We start from the raw sequence: 17340 nt of genomic DNA on the forward strand, positions 1-17340 counted from the left end.
TTCACAAGACATTTTTACTGGTACCGAAAAAATTTCTAAATACCTGAATTAGCATGATTTATTCTGTCATTGATATCAAGCTGTTTCACAGCTCCCCATTCCCCCCTCATCTTTTTCAAAAAAAAAGAAATATTATGATGCCATGCATACGCAATGATCCAGAAACAACTTCTTCCATCCGATTTCTGAGTGGATATTGATCCCATAAACACTACCTCACTACTTTTTATGCACTAATTTAACCACCAAGTTATATGTGCTGTAATTCAGTTTTTTTAATTATGTTGCCGCAAAAAAAAAATTCACAGTATATGCCAATGATATTAAACCTGATTCAGATTTTTCTTATTAACTGTATAACAACTGATTCTGTATCAACTATTGAACAGAATAAGTCAACTGACCTGCTGGGTTAGTTCCTTGCATATCAGATACTCCCTTAAGAGATACTCTGTTCATTCAAGTAAAAATATCTCCTCAAGCTACCTCCATAAAAAATACCATGCTGGATAGCTAGATGAGCTTCCATTGGCTCTCTCTCCACCGTTTACACAAGGCAACATCTCAGGAAGGCGACATCCATAAGTAAAACCTTCTGCTCTTGTTGGTGTCATCATACAGGAGGTACAGTTCACCTCAAGGTTCAACATCTTCCCCACTGCCGTTAGGGTCTTGAACTGGCCTGAAAAGCCCTAACTCTACCTTGTATTATATTTGATTGAACTTGCAGTAATCTAGTTATGTTTATTTTTATTTTGTCTTGAAAGTTAAATACAAATGTTAATTTATGCAAATTCATGCTCATCACATTTGTAATATAATGTGCTGCTGCAAAAAGCTAATTTTCATGGCATTTGGTCAGTGGTATGTAAACCCATGACAATAAACTAGAATGAACATTAGATACCCAATTCAGAATCAACAGTAAAACAGAAATCTGGAATCACGTACATGTTGACATTCATTTAAAATTTTTGTTAAATCAATAAACTTTTGAATTCAGTAACCACAGAGTTCAGAAATAACTAAACAGATCCCCAGAGGCATCACTCATTCTACTAGCACTGAAAATGTTACTGTTTTATTCCTCAGAGGCATGAGTATCCTAGAAAAGTATCATCTTGGGACTAGAAATCAATAAATACAATACAGGTATCAGCATTTGCATGATTTAACCATGGTGCAAATGTTCAGTGCATTACCTACATTTTTTGGCAAGCCTTATATTGTAACTTGCCACAATCTCAGTTTGTATATGAGTTTCCTCCCCACGCCCCACTCCAAATCATCCATCAGGTGGATTTGAATAGTCAGAAAGTTGGTTCACCACTACATTCTCAATGGTTAAAATGACTGGTCTTGGTACGTAACGCTCCTGTAAATCCCCTAACTGAATATTTACAGAATACCCTTGGTTTTCCTCTTTATAATAATGGGATAATCTAATCTAGAAATCAGAATTGCATATCAAAGAAATAGTGAATCATATGAGGCAGACTGGATGCTCCTGTTGTCTGGGGGCGTAACCACAGATTGTCCCCAAAATGTAGCAGTGCAAAGACTTCTAGAATTATGGTTAAATATAAAGTTACATAGTTGAAAAGGTCCATCTTAGAATAATATAAAGCTTGCCAAAAATGTAGGTAATGCACTGAACATTTGCACCTTGGTTAAATCATGCAAATGCTGATACCTGTATTACATTTATTGATTTCTAGTCCCAAGAAGTTCTGCTTTGGGTTCCCAGCATCTGCAGACTTTGTACAAATCCTACCCTTATTTGACTTCCCAAAATACAATACTTCAGTTGAATAAAATGATGCACGCAAGTATATAAACATAAAAAAATCAGGAACATAATTGGTTACTCCCCCCCACCCCCAGGCCTACTCTATCTGTTATTATTTTGGCACATATCATTGGAGGCAGTATTCTGTATATCCAAGTTTAGCTCTGCTGAAAAAAAAAATCTTCAGAAACATTGCTTTTATAATTGAGTTACATAGGCTCATGATCTTCAGAAATATTTTCTAAATTTTCCCCTGCCCCCAAGAGGAAACACATTTCAAATTCACTCATGTTTCAATCATGTCTCCTCTCTTTCTTTAAACTCCTGCAAATACAAGCTTAGCCATAAGACAAACTAACTGCTCACAATGCATTAACATCTTTGTTCAATTAAGACAACAATCAATACCTTATATTGTACTCCAGATGTAGTTTCCATCAATGTATCTGAAGCATAAACTTGCCTTTCTTTTGCACTCAGTTACTCCAACAATAGATAACATTGTTCACATCCCTAATTAGTCACTTAACAGTAGATAATATATATTAATAATAAACAATTATCAAGATTTCTCCTACTGTGTGGTTGGAGAATGCTGGAACCTGGGAAGCTGACAGAATGTGGGGAAAATAAAATAGGATTAATTTACAATTTGTTTTTGCTTGCAAAATTGCATTTAGTCTTTAGGTTGTGGATTTAAGGGAGATTGGTAGACAGGTGTATACCAACTTATTCATCCACATTCAATATACATTTTATGATAAGTAATTGGGGATTCAATAAAAGATTTAAAAAGTACAGCTTAGTTAGAATGTTCAAACAGCAGCAGTAAACTGCACAGGAATAAAAGTTCTTATCGAAATTAACCAAGCCCAAGATGGAAATACCCGATTACAATAGTACGTATAAGAATATTGAACTAAGAATATTTGAACCAAATTTCACAGATAAAAGATCACTTTTAAATAATTTGCATGGTCGAACTTCAAATCAAGAAAAAAATCTAAAGATACAAAGGGCAATTACAGCAGACAGTCATTAATTCAAGATTGTAGATTCTGTTTGTGCTGGCAATGATGATATAGATGTAAGGTTGCAATGGTCTCAAGTAACAGTACAAATAAATCTAGCATTATCTGAAGCAACTAGGGTTAGGGGAACATTACTCTTATTTACAGAATGAGACCAATGCCAATTATACCCACAAACTATAAGATTATCAGTTTAATTTGGAGAAACTAATCACAGTCAAATCATGTAACAGGCTCAGAACTTTGGATATAGTTACATGAAAGAGAATGGAAGTCAGTGAACTTTAGTAGCAGAATTTCCAGATGTATCTATCTTTTGCCAAAGGAGTTTGGGGTCAAACGGTGACAAGCACTGCAGGCCAGCCAATTTGAATTGTGGATTACATCTCAGCAGGATTCAACTTGCAACTGAACAAACTCAACCAAATCATCAAAGCAGATATTATTCAACCAATAGGTAGAATTTGCTTTAAAATGTTAAACGATGACAGAGATTTCTTTGAATGGAGGACCCGTGCAGCTGCTGGGAATAAAGAACGATACCCAATGGTTAACTTAGTCCTAAAATGTTGTTGCTTACATCAGTGATGTGCCTGGTTGAAGTGCCTTAATCCTTCCACTTTACCAGCTTCCCAAATCTCCTTTAAATAGCTTTCTAAAGTTCCAGTCTTGGGATCTCTTATGGTTAGAGCTACTGTATATCTGAACCTTCAAACATATTTGTTTGATTACATCACATAAATTCTTAAGAATTTTTTAAACATACAAAAAGCACTAAATGAATATAAATTGCTATTGTAAAATAAACAGCATAGTCTGACTTGGTGCTAATGCCTGTTGGGAAATCTATGCATCCAATTATAATTCCATCTGTTCAGAGCACATTTCTCACTTCACATTGAGAAAGATGATATTACTGATAACATATAACATCCTACCTCAAATGCACAATCACTTCTTCAAATAAAAATACCTCAGCATGTACAATTGATTTAAGTTTCAGATTGATAGTTATTAAAACAGGTGACATATTATGAGTCAAATCATCTGATACATCCCTTTGAATATAGTTGTTACCTGCAGGTAATGTAAATGTCACCAGATCAGTTAGGAAATAGCAAGCAAAATCTCCCTTGCGTTGATGAAGTGATGCAGCTATTTCACGCCGTATCTGTTCAGTAAGCTCCAGACATACCATTGCAGGGATGCACTTCGCAGCTTGCTGAGACACCTGAAGAAAAAGCACACAGACATAAATTATTGAATTACTTCAGAAATTAAATTGTTTCAACATATAATAAGCAAAAACTAATCCCTGGTGATGTTGGAAACTTGATAATACTAGCAACACTCAGAGCTAATGTTTCAGGTCAATGGTAGTTTATATCATATCACAGGTCACTGATCCAAATTGTAACTAGGTTTCTCAGTAATAGGAAACTGGGTTTCAGTATTACGTGTTCACTTCAATTTTCTAACACATTTTTTTCATTACTGTTTGGATAACAACCTTCTAGCTATAGTCAACATTTTCAAAAGGCAACACTGCATATTCCACAACCAAATTGACATCTTCCCCAACTGATTTAAAAATGCCTACGAAAGGCAATTTTGAACTTGACTAATTGTAATGCAAGTTATTTACACTCACAATGCACAACCAATGGGGAAGCAATTTTTTTAAGTCATATAATGAATTGTATGTAATCTTATTTAAATGTTGGCATCTTCAGTGTTCAACTTCTATACTGTCACTGCAACATCTGTTTCCTCTGTTATCCACAAATCAGTAGCTTTGTTTTGAAATCAACTTCTACCTAGTTAACTTCAAAACCTGTTTTTGTTCATGACAAGAAACTTAATTTTTCTGTATAACAGATTATTCATTTTAATAAAGAATGAAAAGGGTTATTGTGGTGCCTCAAACAAGTAACTTTTTTCCAGAAATTCTAGATTACAAATGCTCATGTGTTTTTCAAAAGTATCCCCAGTTGCTCTCTTGGAGGTAAAAAATAGAAGTGTACTGCATTGAACATTGATTTATTCAAAGGTTTTCCATATCACTTTGAAACTGAGCAGTGAGCTTTGGTTGTTGCTCCTAAAAGTAACCACACATCCTGTTTCACACTGTCATGCTTCCACAGCAGTACAATCTTTAAAATGTAAAGTTGTATCTTTGGTTTCAAACAGTTGAAGCTGTTTACGGGCTACACCGTAGCCCTGATTTTCACTTCTGCGTAGGCTCTACGCCGTAGCGAGCAAACATCGGTGTACACCAAAACACTAGTTGGCGGTGGGGTTTCTATGCCACTGTGTTGAGTTTCTTCGCGAGAGACATGGACAAGAAAATGCATTTCAAACATTTTCGCATGTCAGCAGGTAGATTTGACGATTTGGTTCATCTATTTCACATCGGTGTACAAACATGGCGGAGAAGAAGCAACCGAAAATGCGTAGAAGGAAATGCGATGCCACCAAGCAGACTAGTCATAGTTGTTGCGGCCTGCATTGCCGTGTCACGTGAGTTACTTTTTTGGGGAGGTGCATGTCACCTTACGACGTAAGGGACTGCATAGATGCGACGCACAAATATAAATCAGTTTTATCTCTAGTGATAGTATGCATCAATATTTACCTTAAGAGGTCAAAAACCTGGCTGATATTTCCAAAATTTAAAAAAAATCTTTAGCATGAACAATCAGAAGTTACAGGATACAACTTTATCTCATTCATCATTATGTGTTCAATTTAGTGCCAAATTAGTGGAAAGTTTATTCTAATTCTCCCTTTTTCCAAGTTTGTAAGATTTTCTAGAATCAATTGCATTCTCTAGTCTCCAGAGCCTTTGCATTTGATTAGGAATTTTTGATCGTCAGAATCTAATAAGTGCACTGGGAGACATGGTGGCAACAGTACGGAAAAATCTAACGCCTTTCCAAGTGTAAAACACCACCTTTAGCTTACTTTGCATGTTTGAAAGCAACCCCAAACCAATGATGAAAAATTTCTCAGCTCTTCAACAGTAGTAACTCTTGAGTGCAATATCTATCAGGTGAGTAGGTTAAGCAGTACAGAGCAGGATCAATAATTCTTGACAATGCCTTCAGGGTATGTAAAATTGGACTACCAAAAATGTTTATTTTTCTTCAGTTTCTTGACAAATTCAGGATGATTCAGGAGACTCATTAGTGCAACCAATGCTGTATTTTCATGATGAGCAAATTGTCGGCTTATGCAGCATAACAGAAGTCAATAGCAAGTTTGTCTATTTTGCAAATCTCTCACACTGTACATCAACACCTTCAGCTTATTTGCATGTTTAAAAGCAACCCCACAACCAATGATGAAAGTCTCTCAGCTCTTCAACAGCAGTAACTTTTGACAGTGCAATATTAATCAGGTGATCAGGGTAAGCAATACACAGCAGCACCAGTTTCTGATTAAATTTAATCTGTAAATCTAGCCATCCAGGCAACAGAACTTTTTTTTAAGATGTTAAGCCTCATAGACAATAGGTGCAGGAGTAGGCCATTCGGCCTTTCAAGCCAGCACCATCATTCACTGTGATCATGGCTGATCATCCACAATCAGTACCCCGTTCCTGCCTTCTCCCCGTATCCCTGGACTCTGCCATCTTTAAGAGCTCTATCTAACTCTTTCTTGAAAGCATCCAGAGAATTGGCCTCCACTGCCTTCTGAGGCACAGCATTCCATAGATCCACAACTCTCTGGGTGAAAAAGTTTTTCCTGAACTCCATTCTAAATGGCCTACCCCTTATTCTTAAACTGTGGCCTCCGGTTCTGGACATTGGACATTGGGAACATATTTCCTGCCTCTAGCGTGTACAATCCCTTCAACATATGACAGTCCTGCCATCCCGGGAATTAACCTCGTGAACCTACGCTGCACTCCCTCAATAGCAAGAATGTCCTTCCTCAAATTTGGAGACCAAGACTGAACATGATACTCCAGGTGTGGTCTCATCAGGGCGCTGTACAACTGCAGAAGGACCTCTTTGCTCCTGTACTTAACTCCCCTTGTTATGAAGGCCAACATGCCATTAGCTTTCTTCACTGCCTGATCGGACTTATCCTGTTACTGCTATCCAAATGTGCCGCTATTTCATCTTTTATAATTGACTCCAGCATCTTCCCCATCACTGATGTCAGGCTAAACTGGTCTATAATTCCCTGTTTTCTCTCTCCCTACTTTCTTAAAAAGTGGGATAACATTAGCTACTCTCCAATCCTCAGGAACTGATCATGAATCTATATAACATTGGAAAATGATTACCAACGTGCCCACGATTTCTAGAGCCAACTCCTTAAGTACCCTGGGATGCAGACCATCAGGCCCTGGGGATTTATCAGCCTTCAGTCCCATCAGTCTACCCAACACCATTTTCTGCCTAATGTGAATTTCTTTCAGTTCCTCCATTACCCTATCCTCTGGCCACTATTACATCTGGAGGATGTCTGTGTCTTCCCTAGTGAAGACAGATCCAAAGTACCTGTTCAAAGTACCTGTCTGCCATTTCCTTGTTCCCCATAATAAATTCAAGGGCCCAACTTTGGTCTTAACTAATTTTTTTCCTCTTCATATACCTAAAGAAGCTTTTACTATTCTCCTTTATATTCTTGGCTAGCTTACCTTCATACCTCATCTTTTCTCCCCGTATTGCCTTTTTACAAACCCCATTTCCAGAACAGTTGGGATATTTTCCAAAATGCAATAAAAACAAAAATCTGTGATATGTTAATTCACATGAACCTTTATTTAACTGACAAAAGTACAAAGAAAAGATTTTCAATAGTTTTACTGACCAACTTAATTGTATTTTGTAAATATACACAAATTTAGAATTTGATGGCTGCAACACACTCAACAAAAGTTGGGACAGAGTTAAAATAAGATTTGAAAAGTGCACAGAATATTCAAGTAACATCGGTTTGGAAGACTCCACATTAAGCAGACTAATTGGTAGCAGGTGAGGTATAATGACTGGGTGTAAAAGTCGCATCCATGAAAGGCTCAGTTTTTGCAAGCAAGGATGGGTCATGGCTCACCCCTTTGTGCCAAAATCAGTTCAAAAGGAACATTTCCCAACGCAAGATTGCAGAGAATTTAGGTCTTTCAACATCTATAGTACATAATATTGTGAAAAGATTCAGAGAATTCAGAGACATCTCAGTGCATAAAGGGCAAGGTTGGAAACCACTGTTGAATGCGTGTGATCTTTGAGCCTAAGAAACTGTCATGCTACTGTGACAATTATAGCCACCTGGGCTCGGGAGTACTTCAGAAAACCATTGTCACTTAACACAGTCTGTCGCTGCATCCAGAAATGCAACTTGAAACTGTATTACACAAGGAGGAAGCCATACATCAACTCTATGCAGAAACGCCGGCGAGTTCTCTGGGCCTGAGCTCATCTCAGATGGACCCAAAGTCTGTGGAACCGTGTGCTGTGGTCAGATGAGTCCACATTTCAGCTAGTTTTCGGAAAAAACGGGTGTCAAGTTCTCCGTGCCAAAGATGAAAACGACCATCCTGATTGTTATCAGCGAAAGGTGCACAAAGCCAGTATCTGTGATGGTATGGGGGTGCATCAGTGCCCACGGCATGGGTGAGTTGCATGTATGTGAAGGTACCATTGACTCTGAGGCATATATTAGGATTTTAGAGAGACATATGTTGCCATCAAGGCGATGTCTCTTCCCGGGACGTCCATGCTTATTTCAGCAGGACAATGCCAGACCACATTCTGCACGGGCTACAACAGCATGGCTTTGTAGACACAGAGTGCGTGTGCTTGACTGGCCTGCTGCCAGTCCAGATCTATCTCCTATTGAAAATGTATGTGGCGCATCATGAAGAGGAGAATCAGACAACGGAGACCACGGACTGTTAAGCAGCTGAAGTCTTATATCAAGCAAGAATGGACAAAATTTCCAATTGCAAATCTACCACAATTAGTATATTCAGTTCCTAAACGATTAAAAAGTGTTATTAAAAGGAAAGGTGATGTAACACAATAGTAAACATGCCTCTGTCCCAACTTTTGTTGAGTGTGTTGCAGCCATCAAATTCTAAATTTGTGTATATTTACAAAATACAATTAAGTTGATCAGTAAAACTATTGAAAATCTTTTCTTTGTACTTTTGTCAGTTAAATAAAGGTTCAAGTGAATTAACATATCACAGATTTTTGTTTTTATTGCATTTTGGAAAATATCCCAACTGTTCCGGAAGTGGGGTTTGCAGTTATCTTCTGTTGCTCTTTAAAAGTTTCCCAATCCTCTGGCTTCCCGCTCATCTTTGCTATGTTATACTTCTTCTCTTTTATTTTTAAACTGTCCTTGACTTCCCTTGTTAGCCACGATCACCCGCTACTCCCCTTAGAATCTTTCTTCCTCTTTGGAATGAACTGATCCTGCACCTTCTGTATTACTCCCAGAAATACCTGCCATGGTATTTTATGGTGTAAAAAAAAATTGAATGCTACACTTACTAATATGTACCTCAAAGTAGAAGATGTAATTTGAATTTATACTGGTTCCCTCTATTTTAGTTTACAAAATTCACTAGACTTAACCTGCAATACATTTGATATCGACTCTTGTTTTGGCAAACAGAAATGTGGGTCATTTTAAGTGGGTGGTTAAAATAGAGAAAAGTTTTATTGATCAACTTACCTCCGTCAACAAAACTGCCAGCATGTCCTGTCTCTGAAAACGGATAGCAAGGTGTACAAGGGTGTAACCTACATCAAAAGCAGAAGGTCGATTCAACAGACGTACTTCATCGGATACAAGCTGACGAGCAATGTCACTTCCAGATGACTTGTAAGCTTCCACTGCAGCCAGATCCCCCTCTACTACTCCTGCAGAATACAATGAATGTGCAAATTAAGATACCTGTTAAATATTGCTACGTACTGATTTTGACAACATAAGACACAGAATTTGGAACTTGGCGCATCTACATGAAAACAGTAAATGATTAGAAATCATTCAAAATATAAGCAGTTAAAGGACAACTTTTTTTTAAAACTTGCTAAATGGAACCTATAGATTCTGCCTTTAAATATTTGCTTAATGGCAAAAAGCGTTTCAACTCTTAATTCTGATAACATAGTTAAATCTGAATTGAGAGCAAATAAGATGCTTTTAAAAGAACTTATTAAATACTATGGGAGCTTGGAAGAGAAGGAATAAAAATTCTTTGACAGTGGAAAAAGCTTGCAGCTTACCCCATCACAGAAAATTAGAAGATATGTGAAGGCAAGTTCAATATGAATACCTGTGGATGGGAAAGATACATCTCACAGATCATTTAAAATGCAAGCAAAATATCTTGAAACTTCATCAATGACGGCATATTTTTCAGCAAAGTTTTGTCAACTGCTGAATTTTTATTTCATGTTTCATAACAGGCAATTTAGGAAAAGGCAGCTGTGACTTCATTTTAATACAAACACAGCTCACTGTAATGAAGAAATAATTAAATTAAACATCAGCTACACTTATTTCTTCCCCAAGAACTGTTGTACTAATGTCATCTAATTTTAAAAAGCTAAAAGCAGCCTGCCGCTCAATTTAAGAAATAGATTAGCACTTTGTTTTAAACAAGGCAAAAAGTTTAAAATATTTTGTGTCAAAATAGTATTTGTTAACTCATGTACTGTACTTGCTAATGAGTTAGTTCACAGAAATGTTCAATGACTTCATATGGAAAATTACGCACGGGGAACAGTAATAGCGCAGTAATAGCTTCAGATAGCTCATTACGATTAAAAAGCCATTAAAGCATCCTTGTACATAAAAAGAGATAGTTTTTTTAAAAAAAAAGGCCAGGGAAATATAGGTACAGGAAAAAAATCTTTCCAAGGCTGAATTGAGTGGATGAGGTCAATATATGTGGCCACAAATGATGATCTGAAGGAGCTAGCAAGGCAGAAACATAACTAAGAATGGACACAAACATTAAGATGCAAAAGTAATAACACTACATACAAGAAAGAAGCACACTTCCAATGAGCATTCAGGAAATTATTTCCACATGTACACTTCAGATAAAGCAGAAGTGGAAACAGTTGATCTAGAAAACAGAAATTACATTGAAAACCTATCATAAAAGAGAGCAAGGCATAATGAGGAAAATGCTGCAGAGGTCAGGAATCAGCTTACAATTCAATTAAAATGTTGAATAGCCAAAAAGTGTTTCACATATGGCAGTGTTATGACAGTGCAAAAGTGTATTGAACCTGCTTATTTGGGCAGTATTTGATTGGGCACTAATGCAAAGCAAATACAAGCCAGTGAGCTAGTATACAAGCTAGTAGGGTAGCCAAAGACAGACTTTGACAACAATCTAATAATATCTTTAATTAGGAAAATGAAGAAAGAAAACCAGCTCACTCAACAACGGAGGTTTTATTTTGGGGGTGGGGGGGTTCAGGATGAGGAAAGGCATGAACAGAAAAAAGATTGTTCAAAACTTCATTAAAATTTACAATACTTGATACATTAAATACAAAGCAAGGCTTAACAAGATGACGCATACTTAAACTAAAACAACATTTATTAATTGGAGAGGGAGAAAATAAAAAATAGATCAATACTTTGCTAAAGAATGTTATTCACTGTAACTAAAATGCAATATGCATAAAACGAAAATGGGCAACAGGACCTTAACATTAATGGCGGGAAAATATGAACCTAGCTGTAGAAAAACTATTTTCTAGAATTTTTCTACCTTTAACAAAGTAAACCTAGAATGACAGGCATGACAGCAGAAGCAGAGATAAGTGATTTCTAAAGATTTATCAAAATTAGATCAAACATTCATCTTTCCTCGATGATAGGCAACCAATTGATATTACAATTAAAAACAGAAACAATGAATTCCTAAAGTACAAATTGCTCACAGCAAGTATATTGCTAGGAATAGATGGTACAATACAGAGAAGAAATGAAGTGTTTGAGAAAATGTAACAGCACGAAAGTCACTGAATATTGTAAGCATGTTAATAGAACAAGTAACGGCGATGTATTTGAATGTGGCACCCAAGGTTAAATTAACCTTAATGATAAACAAAATACTCAGAAATATGTTGAAAAACAATATCCACAACTTTTTAATACAATTGTCATTAGGGAAAAGTGAAAGTGATCTGCTGTAAAATTGTATAAGATATTTTTATATTTAATGGTTTAGACAACTAGAGTCTCAGCAAGCTTTGTTATCAGACATCTAGCATTAACAAATAAAAGTAAAATTAATCCTGCATATATTCAGTAAAGAATAGTCACATAAATTGAACATTTCAGCTGTAATTTTAGATTCTGACTGCCTATTCATCGACTGCCATCTTTCATTCAACTTCTATTTGTGACTGGGCCTGTTTATTTTGTAAATTTTGACCAGAAAAATTGCAAACCCCTTTGGAATTAATTAATGTTGTTCTACTTAACATTATAGCTAAAATTATTACATAAGAACATAAGAAATGGGAGCATGAGTAGGCCACCTGGCCAATCAAGCCTGCTCCGCCATTCAATAGGATCATGGCTGATTTGGCCATGGACTCATCTCCACCTACCTGCCTTTTCCCCCATAACCCTCAATTCCCCTACTATGCAAAAATCTATCCAACCTGGTCTTAAATATATTTACTGAGGTAGCCTCTACTGCTTTATTGGGCAGAGATTTCCTCAGATTCTCCACTCTCTGGGAAAAGCAGTTCCTCCTCATCTCTGCCCTAAATCTACTCACCTCAATCTTGAGGCTAGGTGCCCTGGTTTGAGTCACACCTACCAGTGGAAACAATTTTCCTGCCTCTATCTTATCTATCCCTTTCATAATTTTATGTTTCTGTAAGATCTCCTCTCATTTTTCTGAATTCCACAAGCAAGAGTCCAGGCAATTCAATCTCTCCTTATTCCTCTCATCTCTGGAATCAACTTGGTGAACATCCTCTGCACAGCCTCCAAAGCCCGTATACCCTACTTCAAGTAAGGAGACCAGAACTGCATGCAGTACTCCAGGTGCGTCCTCACCAGTACTCTGTATGGTTGCAGCACAACCTCCATGCTCTTAAATTCAATCCCGCTAGCAATGAAGGCCAACATTCCATTTGCCTTCTTGATAGCCTGCTGAACTTTTTGTGATTCATGCACAAGCACTTCCAAGTCTCTCTGCACAGCAGCAAGCTGCAATTTTTTTTGCCATTTAAATGATAATCTGCTTTTTCATCTGTTTCCAAAGTGGATGACCTCACATTTACCAACATCTGCCAGACCCTTGACCACTCACTTAACTTGCATCTCTCGGCAGACTCTCCACATCTTCTGTGCAATTCGCTTTTCTACTCAATTTAGTATCAACAGCAAATTTAGGTACACTACACTCAGTCCCCTCTTCCAGATCGTTAATGTATATTGTGAACCGTTTCGGGTCCAGCACTGACCCCTCTGGCACACAACTCACCACTGATTGCCAACCAGAGCAACACCCATGTATCCCAACTCTCTGCTTTCTATTAGTTAACCAATCCTTTATCCATGCTAATACATTACCCCCAATTCTTATACATCCTTATTTAATGGACAAGTCTTTTATGTGGCACCTTTTCAAATATCTTCTGGAAATCCAAGTGAATACCATCCATCTATTACCCTCTATCCACTGTGCTTATTATATCCTTAAAGAACTCCAGCAAGCTTGCCAAATATGACCTGCCTTTGTTGAATCCACGCTGCAACTGCCTGATGGATCTATTTCTTTCCAGATGCCTCACTATTTCTTTTTTAACGACAGCTTCAAGATATTGGGTGATTGCCTCTTATATTTTCCAGACCTTGTTACATATTAAATTATCCACACATCTAAAGTTTTACTCGTTGGTGGCTAAGCAGTGTTAAGAGTTTTTATAAAAATCAAGTTGGAATTCAATTATTACGAGTGGCCACAATCATCAATTACACAGAAAAAGGAAACTTAAAATCAAAACAATACTTATTTTGGAAATTAATAATAACAAATGCACTTTCAATTTAAACCATTAAACGTTCTTTTCAGTAACTTGCTTAGGTAGCTGATGAATGTTAGGGTGAAGGATTTCTGAAAATCCTGTACAGTTTAAGAAAGTAATATTATAAACAAGATATCTGCCTGAGCATACATCTTCCTATTTTTAAACAATGGCAGTTTTCCAAGATTTAAGTTTAGAAGCAAGCAACAAACAGAAATTGGAAGCATGTGCTCCACTGAAAAATATTCAAAATAATCTGGAATTAGTAGCTCACTTGGAGATCTAAAAGTAATTAAATATGCCCATCTCAACTTTACTGTTCTGCCGAATTAACAACATTCAACTCAAAATACCTTCATATGTCTCATGGTGTGCTGAACTTGCAATTCACAGCCCACACACAAATTAAGGCAGTATTCCAAACTTCAAAATGTTATTTTCTGGTTCCTGTTTTGTTTAAGGATAATCCAGTTGAATAGCCCACATTCAGTTAAAACACCAGTTTCCGTGCAACCCTCCATGGTGCTAAGTGCAGTATTCTCAAAAGCCTAAGTTCATGCTGATAATCGATCATTTAATTATAGTAACCCCATTTTATTCTCTCCTGATCCACATCAACCCCTTCCCTCACACTTATGGCAATTTACAGTGGCATGGCAAGCAACCTTGCATGCATTTGGGATGTGGGAGGAAGTCAGAACATCTGAGGGAAACCCAAGTAGTCACAGGGAGAATGAGTAAAGCTTATACAAATCGCATTTGAGGTCAGCATTGAATTTGGATCACTGGAAGTTTGAAGCAGTACAACTAACAGCATCATTTTACTGCCTATGATCGCTTCACATTGTCTTGCATTTCTACCAAAATTTGTAAATTTATTATGATAGGATGAACAACATTCTAGGAACTGCTTCTTCCCCTCCACCCAAGACAGTAAACCCATGAACACTACCCCACTATTTTGCTCATTTTACTCCCATTTTATATATATATATATATTATACTTAAGATATTGGAAAAAATTTGTGTAGCTCAGGTTGAGTATGTTGTTGTTGAGTGGCTGCCAAGCTGGCTTGTTAGCTTGCAGATAATTCACTGTTCCGCTGGCCAACATCATCAATGCAACTTCGAATGAAATATTAGTTATCTATATTGTTACACTTTTTCAGCAATTATCACCTAATCAAATTTTTTACGAACCAATCGTGGATTACATAATCGGTAACCAATAGAAATGGCTCACGCGTATACACACACACACACACAGCGCCACTCAACAACATATTATATTTAATAAATTGTATAATATAGTTTATATATTATAATGAGCCTTGAACTAGACCCCACCCCTTTGTTCACATAAATGATTATTACGAACAGGAATTTTGATCTACAGTATTTAACTGAGAATTTTTTTTTCTGTGAATCACATGCTCCTTCCTCCCCACACAGTAAAGCCCAAAAAATCAATGAAAATAGTAAAGATTGAAAAACCCAAAAATTCAAAAACTGAAATGTCAACAGTTTAAAAGTATTCATCCCCTTTATTCAGTACTTAGTTGAACCACCTCTCGCAGCTACGACAGCCGGTCGTCTTTTTGGATAAGTCTCTATTAGCTTTACACCATGCGACGGAACAAGAATTACCCATTCTTTTTGCAAAATTGCTCAAGCTCTGTCAGGTTAGTTTGGGAGCAGCAATGGACAGCAACCTTGAGGTCTTGCCAAAGATGTTTGATCGCTTTAAAGTCAGGACTTTGACTGGGCCATCAAGGACATCAATTTTCTTCTTCATTTCAGGCAACTCCATTGATGCCTGGCAGTGTGCTTTGGGTCGTTGCCCTGCTGCAAGACTACGTTCCTCCACAGTTTAAGGTTTCTGGAAGAGACTAGCAAGTTTTTATTCAGGATCACTCTGTATTCAGCAGCATTCATCTACCCATCAATCCTGACCAGATTTCCAGTCCCTGCTGCTGAAAAGCATTCCAACAGCATGATGCTACCTCTACCATGCTTTACGGAAGGGATGAAGTTACCTGGCTAAGTGGTACACATGTACCACTTAGTGTTGAGGCTAAAAAGGTCCACTTCAGTGTCATCGACCACAAGACCTTCTTCCACACCTTTACAGTATCTTCTAAGTGACATTTCTGAATGTCTTTATGAGCAAGGATATGCTGTTTTTTTTAAAAGTCAGGGTTTCTTCCTTGTCACTCTTCCATAAATATTCTTTTTGTGCAAGGTCTTAGATTGTGGAGCCATGAACTTCATCTCTAGCTGCAGCCACTGACTTCTGCAGCTCAGTCAGAATGACTGGAGGCATCACAGTAGCCTCTCTTACCCTTGTCATTCTTCCTGGCGACTAGGGTGGCCTGACCTAGGCAGTGGCTTCAAAGTCCCCCTCCCACTTTTTCCACAATGCACTGCACTGAGCTGAGGTATGTTTAGTGCTTTTGAGATGGTCTTGTATCCTTCCCCAGATCTGTGCTTCTCTATTATCATTTCCCTGGCTTGCCTTGAATGTTCTGTTGTCTTCATTTTGGTTTGGTCTATTGAAAATCTACCATACTGTCGGACCATACACAGAGAGAGGTATTTGTTCAGGTAATCTTCCAATTTTCTGCATCAACGAATTGGGTGAGTTGGTAAGGTTCATAGCATATTGCACCTGAGGAAAGTTAGCATATTTACAAAGGGAATAAGTAGTTTTTCAGCCTCACAATTTTGGTTTTTAATTTTTAGTGAATATATTTTAAATTTAGAAAATGAGACAGTAAAACGTGAAAATAGTTTTACAGGCTGTAGACTTTTTCAAGGCACTGTATAACACACACACAACCTACTCTATTAGGTACAAGCATAGAATCTAGTGTGGTCTTCTGTTGTTGTAGCCCTTCCAATTCAAAGTTTGACTTGTTGTGCATTCAGAGATACCTCTTCTGCACACCACTGATGTAATACATGTTTATTTGAGTTACTGCTACCAACCTGTCAGCTTGAACCAGTATGGCTATACTCTTCTCTCATTAACAAAAAATGTTTGCTCACAGAAATGCCACTCACTGGAAGTTTTCACTTTACGTACCATTCTCTATAAACTCTAGACTATTGTGCATGAAAATCCAAGGAGATCAGTAGTTTGAGATACTCAAAACGGCCCATCTGGCATCAACAATCATTCCACAATCAAAGTCATTTAGATCACATTTCCTCCCCATTGTGATGTTTGATCTGAGCGAACATCTTGACATTATCTGCTTGATTTTGTGTACTGAGTTGCTGCCACATTATTGGTTGATTAGAAATTTGCATTAATAAGGTATACATGTGCACCTAATGAAGTGGCCACTGAGTGTATGCTAGGATTCCACTTCTGTTAAATGCCCTTTTAAAAAAGACAAGTTAAATGGTATTAAGTTACAATTTAAAATTCAACATTAAGCGGGAGAATACTAAAACAGTGAACTATCTTCCACAAGTTTAA

General features: G+C 37.2%; 1 protein-coding gene across 3 annotated transcripts in view; it reads right to left on the reverse strand.

Moving 5' to 3' along the window:
- The window catches only part of LOC132379606 (ubiquitin thioesterase ZRANB1), a 69440-nt gene that overhangs the window by 23064 nt on the left and 29036 nt on the right, over window positions 1–17340 (reverse strand). For all 3 annotated transcript variants that reach the window (XM_059947725.1, XM_059947726.1, XM_059947724.1), the window contains exons 3-4: window positions 9517–9704; window positions 3898–4051 (exon numbers count right to left, since the gene is read on the reverse strand). In XM_059947725.1, coding sequence (XP_059803708.1) covers window positions 3898–4051; window positions 9517–9704 — 342 coding nt within the window. The remainder of the gene's footprint in view (window positions 1–3897; window positions 4052–9516; window positions 9705–17340) is intronic.

This window comes from Hypanus sabinus, chromosome 22 (assembly GCF_030144855.1).
Source record: "Hypanus sabinus isolate sHypSab1 chromosome 22, sHypSab1.hap1, whole genome shotgun sequence".
Lineage (NCBI taxonomy): Eukaryota > Metazoa > Chordata > Chondrichthyes > Myliobatiformes > Dasyatidae > Hypanus > Hypanus sabinus.